This window comes from Neopelma chrysocephalum, unplaced genomic scaffold (genome assembly GCF_003984885.1).
Source record: "Neopelma chrysocephalum unplaced genomic scaffold, ASM398488v2 Primary Assembly neopelma1_94, whole genome shotgun sequence".
In the NCBI taxonomy this organism is placed as follows: Eukaryota; Metazoa; Chordata; class Aves; order Passeriformes; family Pipridae; genus Neopelma; species Neopelma chrysocephalum.
The window spans coordinates 1,192,211-1,204,559 of record NW_020897756.1 but is presented as its reverse complement, the minus strand read 5'-3'; the positions used below and the strand labels follow the sequence as shown (position 1 = coordinate 1,204,559).

Below are 12,349 nucleotides of genomic sequence, written 5' to 3'. Positions count from 1 at the left end.
TGCAGCCCTTTGGGATGGGTGGCTGCCATGTCCCCATTGGTGCTTCCAGGGACACCCTGTCCCTTGGCAGCCCTTCCAAGGGGTGGCCTGTGCCCGTGGCCTGTGCCACAGCTCTGCCTGAATTCCACAAAATCCCCATCCCTGGGAGAAGCCTCTGACAATTGTGCAGAAGCCAGATTTGGTCTGGAAGCTGGGGAGAAAGAAGGCAGGCACACGAGTTCAGTTTGGCCTTTGGGTGTTTGCGGCACGTGCAGGGTCTTGTGTGGGCACAGGGGGCTGGGAATGGGCCTCACCCGGCAGGTCCAGGCTCTGGCTCTTCCTGGAAGCAGCAGGCACAAGGAGCGCCCCGGGCTGGCTTAATTCCCCATGAATTTCGGGAAGCTGTGCGGGGGGAGGAGACGTGCTGAGGACATTTCAGGGCAGAAGACAGTAAAGCAATGCCAGAGCAGCCCTCCTGCACAGGACTGTGTGTCCTCGTGTCCGTGTGTCCATCGTGGTTCTGTGCAGTGGTTCTGCTGGGACTCAGCATCTCCGGACTCACCACCGCAACCGGCACAGCCCGGAGCCCCCGGGGGTTCAGAGCCTCCCCTCCACCCCCAGTGTTGGCTGGCAGTTTATTTGTTAAGCCAAGAAACTCCAGAGGGGAGCCCCCACCTAAGGATGCTTTTTGGCTTCCTGGGCCCCATCAAATCCTGCAAGTCATTCTCCTCTGCTGTTATAATTTTTTACACAGTCTTTTGTAAAAGATCTCCAACCGACTATGCAGAGAACATGTGGATCTGTGTCTCTCCCCAGCTCCCCTCACCTGCCTTTTTTGGTGTCTAAGTAAAATATTTAGCTTTTCTTTTTTTTTTATTTGTTTGGGTCTTTTTTTTGGATAATAATAAAACTGGGGAAAAAACCTGAAAAGGTCCAGCTTCGTGGGTGGTGGGGGGGTGGAGATGCTTTGAAACTCTAACGTTGATGTAAATACTTTGCAATTTGATAATTAAATACAAACAGACCTCACAAAACAAAAGTGTAGCTCATGTGTGAGGGGCCTTGTGAGCTCCTTAACCCCCGTGATGGAGGAGCTGCTGGATCCTGGAGCTCGTGCAGGGCCAATGGGAGGGTCCTGCCGGCCCCCAGAGGCTGGGCTGGAGGGGACAGGGCAGGGGCAGTGCCCCATCAGCAGAATCTGCTTCAGCAGCAATCACAAGAAGCAGGCCTGCTCTCTCTGGGTGATTAGTGGGTGCTGACTGGGATGATTAAGTAATTGATATATAACATTTGGGAGTAGTAGGTCCTTTGAGAGCAGGATAGTTGATGTTCCTCCTTCACCACTATCTTTATCATCCACGTGATCTGTGGTGGCTTTAGTGCCCCAAGTCCCCCTCTGGCTGCTCCCTCCATCTTGGCCTGGTAAGTGACTCAGTCTTATTACCTTCAATGTTTAATGCTTTATGTGTTGTTTGTCTTTAAAAGAATTAAGCGATGGTGCTGGTCCCTTGGTCCCCCTGCAGTGTGTGGGCTGGGGGTGGGCTGGTGAAGTCACCACAGGTGGCAGCCCTGAACTGCAAATCCTGAGTTGTGCTGAGGGTCTGGGGTCTCTCCCACAGCCCAGACCCAGCAGAAGGTCTCCTGAGGCAGGAGTGGGGTGGTGTTCATTAAAGGGTTGGCTCATGGCAAGACTGTGCCCCCATGTCAGGCTCTCGGGTCTTGCTGGCAGTGCCACCACAGCCCCTGGTGCTCACTGGTAGCAAGGGGTGAACAGGAGGCTGCCAGCATGTGTTGACTCAGAGGACACAGCCTGTCTCTGCCCTGAGGCAAGATTTGCCTTTGCTTGAGGAGCAGCAAAACCCTCTCACCAGGGGTTAATCTCCAGGCTTGGGAGGGAAGGACTAAAGTCCTTACCTGGCTTCAGCTTACCTCTGGCTGGGAAACCAGCTGGTGCCAAAGGGCAGTGGCAGGGCTCCGTGCCACTGAGCGATGTTTGTGGCTTCCCAGGGGTTTGGCTGGACCATTCCCAGGGTGACAGCATGAGGGGAAGAGGCTGGAGGCCATGGGAGGCTGGTGCTATTGGCAGCAGGACTGTGCCTCTGGACTTGGTTGCCTCCCTGAGCCAGCTGGTGAGTGCTTCCAGCTCAAACAGCTCCTCAGTGGGATCAGCCTCTTTCCCCTGGATGCTGCTGTAACTCAGCTGTGTTGTGTTCGTGCCTCAGGGTGAGCAGGGAATGTATCCAGGCAGGAGGCACTAATCGCCCAGCAGGATCCCTGGATGGGGGCAGATGCTGGGAGAGCAGGCTGGCTCCTACCTGCACCCAAGTGGTGCTGGGGAGCTCAACTGCCAAACCTCAGCCCCTGAGATGATGCACCACCATGGATTCTCAGGTAGATCTAAGGTTCAGAGAGCCATACCATGGGAAGCCTTGTGGTATCCCAGCTGCTTATCCTGGGGATGCTGCCTCTCCCTGAGAAGTGTTGAGGAAGGGTGTGAGAAATCCCTGGACCTGAAGGCTGCACTGAGCCCAAGGACAGCCTGAGACAAGCTGCATCTCTGTTTCTAGGGATTGGAGCCTGGGCTTTTTTCTCTATTTGTTTTTTCCCTTTACTGACCCTGCTGTGTCACTGATCTGTTATGTGACCTAGAAAAGAAAATGATCTCTCCTTCATATGGAAAGACAAAGAAACAGCTTAAGGCTCCTGCTCCCTGTATCTAGGGAGCATCAGGCAGATGGACACTGTAATTCAGCAAGGTGATGAGACTCGCTCTGTGCCAAAGTGTCAAGTGACACTTGTGGGCAGTGTCCAGGCTCAGTGGGGCCTGGCACAGCACAGTGGTTGTGTTCCAAATCCCACTGCTTTGAGTCCCCTGTGTAGCTGTCCACCGGTGCAGTCCCCCCCCATACCCGGGGACAGAGCCACCCCACTGCTCTTCTGGCAGAGAAACTCCTCGAGAGCAGGGCCAAAGCTCCGAGCATCCCTGGGTGCAGCCAGCACACCCCTGGCCGGGAGCACAGGCTGTGTCTGTGCGGGCTTGGCCCAATCTGCGGCGCACAGGCAGGGAAGCTGTGATGATGCTCTTCAGAAGCCATCGGGTCTGACCTGTTCTGCAGTCACAGGCTGGTTTTTCAATCTCTTTATAGAGGACAAGCCAGGCATTAGCATGGGATGTGAGACCTGCTTGGGTTCCTCACTCTGCCTGAGGCTTTCTGTCTGACCGTGACGAAGTTGCTTTAATTTTCTATCTTTAAAATGAAGATGGTATCTCAGGGCCCTAAAGAGGGTAAGACAGTGTGTTGTGGAGGGCTATGTGCACATCAAAGAGTGCTCCTTCTCTGCATTTGGGGTGGGAGGTTTCTAACCCCATCAGTCTACCGAGAGCTCTCCTGCAGACTCCCTCTTTTGAAGTGCTTTTTCCTCTGAGCTGGGTCTCACAGAAGGCAAGGCCTGCAGCTGCACCTTGTCTTGAACCCCATGTACAAAGCCAGGGCTTGCTCTCATCCAAAGGGCTGTCTGGCTTCGTGGCTAGGATTTATTTAAATTGCTGTAAAGTGCAACTTGGCTAGTGAGCAACAAAAAAGGACTCTTGACAGAACTGACTGCATTAGCTTAAGTACATTGAAACTTTAAAGTCGCTCAGAGAACAGGCAAGAGCGACTGCCCTCCTCTCTCCATTTATTTATGCTGATGTGACAGCTACTGGGATTTCCCTCGGCCTGACAGGTGACAGAGCAGTCACATCTATTTTTGATGTGGCACACGCTTTTTTTAATCATGTAAACACTAATATGCCCTGAACTCTTTCCAACTTGGACCTGGGCTTCACGGCAAGGGTAGAGCAAGCCAGTGTCAGCTCCAGCAGCTCCCACACCCTGTGCCACTCTCGGGTGCTCCTGGGTGCTGTTGGATCTGACAGTCCTTCTCCCCCAGTCCTACAGCCCAGGCTGGGAAGGGCTCACAGCACCACAGCTCAGCTGGGCTGCAGGCAGGTCCCTGCCCCGAGCAGAGGGACAGTTGGGGTTATGTGGTGTCGTGGGATGGGCTTACACGGCGTGAGCTCCCGGCAGACACTTTTACTGTCGGCACCAGGGATTAGTGGCTTCCAGGGCACAGCTCTGGGGTTTTATTTCATAAGCAGTGAGAGAAGGGGGAATCTGTCACGTAAGTGAGAGATACACAGGAGGTGCTTCTGGCTGTGAGATGAGCCTGTTTAGGAATTGCCAGTCTGGTTCCCACTCTGCCCATGGTCAGGTTAACCAGTCAAGGAGAAGAATCAGTACTGGGAGCTACAGGGCAAACAGGCTCTGCCTCTTGCTGGAGACTCAGCTCCAGGGTTACTGTGCTGGGAACAGAACAATGCAGAAACACATGATTGCTGGGCTAAGGCATCCACAATGAGCAGCCAACACATCATGCTGGGCAGGAGGCCATAGACCAAAGTTTATAAAGCTTTATTAAACATTTTGAACAGCTGTGCAATGAACAAACAATACTCTGGAAGTTTCACAACCTCATAGCTTGAACTGCCTCAGGACAGCAACAGCCACTTCTGCTGTTCTCCAGCAGGAGACTGAAGGAAAGACAAACAGAGGGCAAAGGGGAGGGACACCTTTAAAGTTTAGAGACAAGTGTTTTGTGTCAACCTCTAAGGCTTCTCACAAATCAACCTCTGCCCCAGGCTTTAGGCCTGACCCACTACCACCTTAGCTGCTTGACATCCTTCTGCCAGAGAAGCTGGAGATATCAGGTGTTTTTCCAGCCTCAGCACTTCTCCAGTCAGTAGCACCAGCACCTTGTGTCACCTCTAGCCCAAAAACACTACCACTGAAAATGGTTGAAGCACTTACTGCTTCAAGCCATGCCTCCACCTCAGGACCTTCTCTTGCCCTGCCCACACCTGGACTTCTGGGCTAGCACAGGTTTTGTAGGGTGGAGTTCACAGTGGCTTCTAAAACCCTGTGTCTTGCAGCACACCAGTTCTTTATCCCAACAGTCAATACCTTGGTAAACCCTGGACATCTAGGAGGAGGGGAAGAGAGAGTCTCTGCTGCCTGTGAGGCTTTATAAAAGCAGCAGCATAACTGAGGCTTTCAGGCTGGGATCATCTCGGAGCATATGGAGTTCAGAAAGCACTTGGGCAGTACACACATCTCTTTGGCAGGCTGAGCAGGAGGAGGTGACTCAACTGCCTCTGGCCCCAGCAGCTTTTGGCCAAGTGCATCTGTGAGCTGTTGCATTTGCCCTTGATCAGCAAAGTGGAAAGGTGGCTCCCCACAAAGAAACACTGAGAGAATCTTGTAGCTACTCGAGCAGGATCAGAGGGCCAAGAGCCCTGAGTTAGACCACCGTGGCCTAATGCAGACCAGTGACACAACTCCACCACTGCCACCAGCTGGGCAGGGGCCAGTGGCTCTGGCCTTCAGCAGTTCTTGGTTGGGAGGGCTGGTGTCTGTTCCCGGTGATACGGGAAGGAAAAAAAAAAGACTTCTGCTTCTAAACAAGCAGGTGGTGCTGCCAGAGTTCACACAGTAAACGAGTCGAATTTCACAGGCAGAGTGGGAGGAACTTGCCACTCTAGTCCACGCAGTTACAGGAAACAGGCTGTCCTTATTCCAGTCCCAGACCTAACACCCCCCTCCTCCCCAGCCCCACCCCCTATTTAAAAGCCAAACAAGAGCCCTCAGCAGACTGGAAGGTTATGGTTTTCTAGGTGCCCACTATGCTGGGATCGTGAGCTGATTCTGGCAACTGGGATCCTGTGCAGTGATACAAGAAGCAGTTCCCCCAGCAACTGTAGCAGATGAGGAATAGAGCTGCCAGGAAGACCAAGGCACAAATCGTGCAAGGTTTCCGCTCCAGGAGAAAACTGAGCAGGTAGAATCCCATGAACATTGAGTGACTGAACCACAAGGCTGGGTTGAGGGGCTTGGGTATGAGCAGGACAGGGAGCAACCACTGCAGGCAGTACATTGTGGCTGGCTGGGGTCTCGTGGCAGCAGCAGTTGGATGTGCTCCAGAACAGTCTCCAGCAACTCCTCCGGTGGGCAGGCTGTCTGTAGGAAGGGCAAAATGTCAGACTGTCAGAGAAATACAGCAAAAAAAAAAATCAACTGACATTCCTATACAGCTTCATTTACTCCCAAGCATCCTATGCTGATGTTTGACCTCCCAGTACTAAATTCTGGTGTGTCTTGGAGCTGGTGGAAAGTTTCCTGCTTTCTGAACCGCTCAGCTGGGGACAGGATTAGCTGTTGCTGGTGTAGAAGCATCTCCTGTGTGCTCTGTTTTTCAGGCTTTTACTCAGGCTAACAATCATGAGACCCTTTGAGCACAGTGCAGGAACAGAAAGGGAGAAGGGGAAATGAAAAGGCAAACAAGCTGCCACAGCCTTGCACATATTTACCCAAGGCCATCCAAAGACCTGAGTGACAGTAAAAAGAAAGGCAATTGAGGGGCAAAGTACTGGGTGCCACAGAGAAGTGTTAAGGAAGCATTGGTGTAGGAAGTGTCTAGGAATTGTTCAGCACACAGACTGCTTCCTCCCAGGCACAGACAATAGACTTCCAGCAGGACAGCACAGCAGTCCAGCTACACATGTAGCCACCCAGGAAAGCCCTGGCAGTGTCCAGGCTGCAAAACAAAGGGGAGGACAGTCCCTGCTTAAGGATTTATAATCCTTGCCAAACAGCTGAAGTCAGATAAGACAAAGTATGTAAATAGATCAAAGAGGGGATAGGCTCAAAACGGTAATTTCCATAAGTGCTGTAAACACAGGATTTCCTCACTTGGATTATTATAAAACCCTGTGGAAAAAGTGAGCTTTAAGGGCTTTCCTAAGCAGGGATGGCAGCACACTACAAGTCCAGAAAACCTGCTCCTACCTTTAGCAATCACCTCAGCTACACTAAGCGTGTGGTTTTGTTTTTCCTTTCGAAGCAGTGCAAACATCTTCAAGAATTTCAGATGGCTTTAAAAACAATACATGCTTTACAGGTGTGTTTACAGGTCCTGAACTGTTGGAAGGGGGCAGTAGAGTGGAGCTCAGCAGTCTGGGATAGCAATAGCAGGGCAGGCTAGAAGGTATCAGTATGGTTGGGAGGGACTAACTGGAAGTTATCCTTCAGTTTGTGCAGCAAACCCGTGAGAAGAGGGTACTCCTACCTTATTGCCCCAAAAAGGGAAAAACCATGCAGGGGAATGGTGGAAAAGGGAAGAGCCCAGGAAGCATGTTCTTCCCTGCTATCCCATAGCATTTTATGATGACAAGCAGCAACATTGAAGGAAGCAGCTGCCAGGCAGGGCAGAGAAAGTCAGGCAAGAGGACAGCCTTGCAGGATGACATGGCCTCACCCCCACTAAGGAGAGCCTGGTCAGGACAGCTCCTGGCAGCAATCCTTTTATCTGCAAATACTCAGCAGGGCACTGCTCTGTCAGAAGGATGAAGGGCTGAGCCCAGCCTGTCAGGATTACAGCTTGGGGGTGGGAAGGTTAGTAGGATGAAGGAGTGAGAAGGTAAACAAACAGCACATTCCACTGGCTCCTGTTGGCAGGAGAAGGGATTTCCTGGCAAAGGGAGGGAGAATGAGGGATTGCACAGAAAAGCTAAGAGAAAACCACACATGGTTCTCTTCCAGAAGAACACTGAGGTCAGACTGGGCTCTGCTGTCAGCAGCAGGAAGGACTTTGCCATCACTGTGTGCTGAGCAGCAGGAACTATTTTATTTTTATGGTAGTAAGAGAATATAGGCCAACACCCCCACCAGCACAAACAGATTATTTGGGGGAGGTATGTTGTGCTGCTGCTCCTGCAGGAAAGTGTTCTCCAGCAAAAAAAGGGCAGCTAAAATTCAGTTAGTAAAACCAAACTGCAGCTCAGCAACCAAAGAGTTATTTTACATTGCAATATGGATAAAGCAAATCACAGGAATAAAGCTGCCCATTTTAGTCCTGTTTTATGCAGGTCATTCACTTGCATCTTTAAGGGCAAGTCTAGTCCCAAGCCTTTTTCCCCATCTATAAGCAGGGAATAGCAATTACTTATTTCATACCAAAACATGCTGTCTGCTGGCCTTTGTGAATTGTTCCCATGCTTCTGGAGTAAACACACTGCAGAAGTATTGGAGAACTCTTTTTTTCCAAGGGGAAGAATGGACAGAAAAGATTTAACAACAAATATTTGAATGGGAAGGTAACTAAACCCCACCACTTGACTTTTTAGTTCAGATTGCACCGAATGCAACAAAGTTGTACCAAATCATTGATCTGCAGCCACCTTCATCCTCCTGAAATGTTCCCTCCTTGAAGTTTCCAGCAATCTTTTCCTCCCAAGTGCTCCAAATATTGAGCACTAAAAATCACTGCATAAACATCATGTCAATGTTTTTGCTAGATCCAGCCCTAAGTTGCATCAGCTTGACTTCATGGCAGTCTGTGTCACCTCTTCTTGAAGCTCTGGTTTCCAGTGCCTACAGGCAGTTGCTTTAGGCTTTCTGTCTCCAGAGCAAAGAAATGGGTAAAAAAACCCTAAGACAATGTTTCTGTCAGAGTATCTAAACAGCAAGTTGATTTTAAGCATCTAAGCTTTACCTAAGCACTTCTTACAAACACAAAGCCACCTCAGAACAAGTTACCCATTTTTAAATATTAGTGTTTCCTGCAAGAGCTAGTTGCTTGTAGCAATAAATGCAGCCACTCTGCAGAATAAAGAACCATTTAATAGGGGTTATTTTTACTATTAAGTTTCAGTGCCAATGCCCTTCAACCTGGAAACCTCCTGGATTTCTGACAAATGCAGATATCTGAACAGTTGCTCTTTGTATCTGTAGTCAGCTTGCTTGTATTTTCACATGCCCCTTCGTTATCCACCAGTTAAAGGCTGAGGACCCTTTGCTGTATCCCAAAGCTGATCCTAGATAAATTACCTCCTATTGGACACTTCTGTAGCTCTGTCTTCCTCAAGGGACTTTCCACTAGTAAGATACATGCTCTTCACTAGAGATTTCTTTGTACAGCTGGCAATGAGACTGAGTTTTCTTTCCACACTATTGATCAAAGAGAAACAGTATCTCTGGTTATCAACTCTTTACTGAGCAGGGAACTCTCTCCTTGGTGTCCAGGACAGGCAAATCCTTCTGGAAGCCACAACAATATTCAGTTTTGCCTGGATTCTCAAGCAAGGTGAAACCTGCAAATGAAAGATTCCTACCTTATTGTCTTTGTCCCCTCCTCACGATCTAAGCCAAAGATAACCACGTCTCAGAGCAAATAATCACCTGTCACCCAACAGCACTGGTTTCACAACCACATTCTGCTTTTCCTCAACCAGTTGCTCTTGTTCTTCCCTGCCTGAGTCACCTCTCTCCTCAGCCAGCCCCGTGTCCTGCTCTCCTCTCGTCCTCAAATCATCTGACTTGGTGCCCACTCATGTTTACCTGAGGGCTCCTTTCCACCACACCACCTCTGCCTCCTCTCGCCCCTCTGCAGCTCTTGCAGCCACTTGAACTCACTTCAGACCCTCGGGCAGCAGAGCTGGTGATGCTCCTGCTGCTCCTCCCACAGCCATCAGCTCTGTCTGATCCACACGTGCTGCCGGAGCCTCTTCCCTGCCAGTTCCTGCAGGCAGAGGAGCAGCCTGGGGAGGCTCCCTGTGCACCTCACTACTAATCAGACACCAATACTTCTCCACACGCTTATTAATTGGCTTCCATGGCGTTCCCAGCCCTTCCCTCTGTCATCTTCCTTCCCAAGACTATTCAAAACCAGCTGGTCCTACTGGCGCATGTTTGCTGGGAGGATTTTGGAATTCCAGTGAGAGGGCAGTGGCACACCTTTCCCAGCCAGAAACAAACCTTCAGTTCTGGCAAGTCTAGAGTGAGTAGCACAGTGCAAGCCTGTACTGCCTTCAAATCGATCAGTCACGTTCTGGAATAAATCCGTCTGAGGAGCGAGTGAGCTGTTCCTCCACATTGTACGAGCTAATTCACCAATTAGGATGTCAAGAGGTGTTCCTACATCACAGGTTTGACACATCAGTATGCCAATACCAAGTCTGTACCTTTCTCAAGAATGTTTTAATTCCTTAACAGTCCATTTACCCTGACAGGGGAGAATAATCAGCTGGCTTTGCCTAAGCACTTCAAAGGGAAGCTTGTTCAGACCTTACTAAGGCAGCCTTTAAGCCAGTACTGTCTGGATGGAACCTCCCCAGCAGATGCTACAGAGTCATCCAGGCTGGCAGCTGAAAGGTTTGCAATAAAACACTGAGTAACCTTATTATTGGGGCATGCTGGTGCCATTCTCCCTTTTCCCAAAAGCTGAAGTTTCTGCTGGGGAATGAAAAGATACATTGGTTACATAAAAATCTGTCAGGTTATACAGTGCACATAAACTTAAGTATAAGCCTCAGGTACTTGCACTGTTTCTTAGCTATGAGGCTCACCTGCAGTACAGATCTCTCAAAATTGTTTTGATCCAAACCCCTGTCACAGCCCTGATGTGTCTGGGCAGTGCTTCACACTGACAGCATGTGTTCAAAACCAACTCAAGTACCACAGAGCACCCAAAGCAGCTGCTAAAAAATACACAACTCCCAGAGCACCGAGGCCATAAGAAAGTGAAGAGCTATCAAGTGACGAGTTTGAGGAGTTCAGCTAAGAACAGTAAGAGGAGAGCAGTGTCCCAGATGCCAACCCTCTGTCGTAAACCCAAGAACTACGACTGTTCGAACTCTCAGACCTATTTGCAGTATCAGGGATTAACTTCTTCAGGGCTTTTTTTAGCCTTGCCGCTATTTTTTCAATTTTTATTTAAAGCTTTATCTGCTGGTATGACTCAGCTGGAAAGAGTGAGTCTAAAATTTTTGGCAAAGGCTTTACCCCAGTCTTGGATAAGTTCATGCCTTGAACACTTGATGCAGACTAAGAAGTGGTGCAATATAATTGCAAGCAGTTTCCAAAAGAGCAACAAATCCTTGACTAACCAAGCCTTGGGCTTACAAAGTGCTTTGATTTCTCAAGCTAGAGACAAGCCAAAGCAACTCACATTGTGAAAAGTGAGGGTCTCTGCTGAGCCACTCTTTTCATCACTTCCATAGCTGCCCTCTGAAGTTTGTTACTTGGGGGGGTGGATCAGGATGTGCTCAGAGGCAATGCCCACTCCATCTGGATTGCAGTGCCTTCACAGCACCAGGGTGAATAAACCTCCACCTGTGAGCAGGAAGGCAGCAGTATGATGTGTGCTTCTCTCCACAAAAGGTAGAGAAGCGATCCAAACTAAAACTAATTGTTTTTTTGAGAACTTGGAATGAGCCTGGAATTCATCAGGAATCACCTAAACAGAAGCTTAAGTCAGTCAGCTCTGTGGTGGGATGTCAACATTCATTGTTGTCATCTGAAGTACTGCTAGTTTCATTTGTACTAATTTATTAATTCTCATGGTCCTCATTCCTGCCTTTTGCCCTTGTTAAACATGGAGATATCAGGAATTCCAAGCCCATTCCCTAAAAAAAAAAAAGTTTTCATTTGGATGCCTTCTCTAAGTTTTGTGCCTTCAATAGGCCTCAGAAATCTGAATTTAGCCCAATAAAGGCCAGTTTTCTGTGTCTGCGGTAGAGAGGCAAAAATGCAGTTTGGGCAAGGGGTTATGAGAAGTTATCACATATAGGTTGGAAAGACAAAAGTTACTCAACTATAACAGTATTTGCAAGATCCATTGTAATGTTTCAGTACCAGGGAAATATGGAAGAGTTCAGTGTGCTGTTGGACTGCATTTAAGAGCTTGTTTTTCCTCTTCTCTTGCACGTTTGGGATGTCATGAGCAATGTTCGCATGACAGAACAGGCTGCAAACCCGCCCTGCAACTGGCTCCGAGCGTGTTTAGGGTCTGCAGTGCTGTGCTCAAAGAACATCACAGACCATCCCGCGTTAGGAGGGACCCACCAGGATCACCCAAGCCCAGCTGCTGCCTCCGCTGTCCGAGCGTTGTGTCACCCCGGGGAGGAACGGGCCCGGCGCTAACGAGAGCTCCGAGCCGTAACCGCCCCAGAGCGGAGGGACAGCGGGGAGGGCGCGGGCAATGCTGTTCTGTCCGTGCTGGCAACAACCTCGCGGCCGGCTGGAGCCTTCTCCGCACCCCGCAGCTGGGAAACCTTCCCCCGTTCTCCCCCGGTCACCCCCCACTCCGGCACAGCCCGGCGGGGTCCCGCCCGCCGCCCCGCGCCCCCCCGGCCCGTACTCACGGCACGGAGCCGCCGCCTCACGCCGCCATCCCGGGGCCGCCCCGAGCAGGGAGGGAGAGGCCGCCCGGGAGCCGGGGACACCGCCGCCCGCGCCGGCAGGCCCCGCAGGCCCCGGCCGGCCGCCCGCCTGTG

The 12,349-nt window shown here is 50.4% G+C and overlaps 1 protein-coding gene across 1 annotated transcript; it reads right to left on the bottom strand.

The window, feature by feature from the left end:
• Window positions 1–4,395: 4,395 nt before the first annotated feature.
• BLCAP (BLCAP, apoptosis inducing factor) lies at window positions 4,396–12,323 on the bottom strand. Its single transcript, XM_027693823.1, has 2 exons — window positions 12,218–12,323; window positions 4,396–6,035 (listed from the first exon to the last, which is right to left on the bottom strand). The coding sequence occupies exon 2, from the start codon at window positions 5,950–5,952 to the stop codon at window positions 5,689–5,691; it is 264 nt and encodes an 87-aa protein (XP_027549624.1). The 5' UTR covers window positions 5,953–6,035; window positions 12,218–12,323; the 3' UTR covers window positions 4,396–5,688.
• Between the last annotated feature and the right edge of the window lie 26 nt (window positions 12,324–12,349).

What these genes read in the sequence shown, in the direction of transcription:
- BLCAP (XM_027693823.1), bottom strand. Translation starts at nt 5,952, where the DNA reads ATGTACTGCCTGCAGTGGTTGCTCCCTGTCCTGCTCATACCCAAGCCC.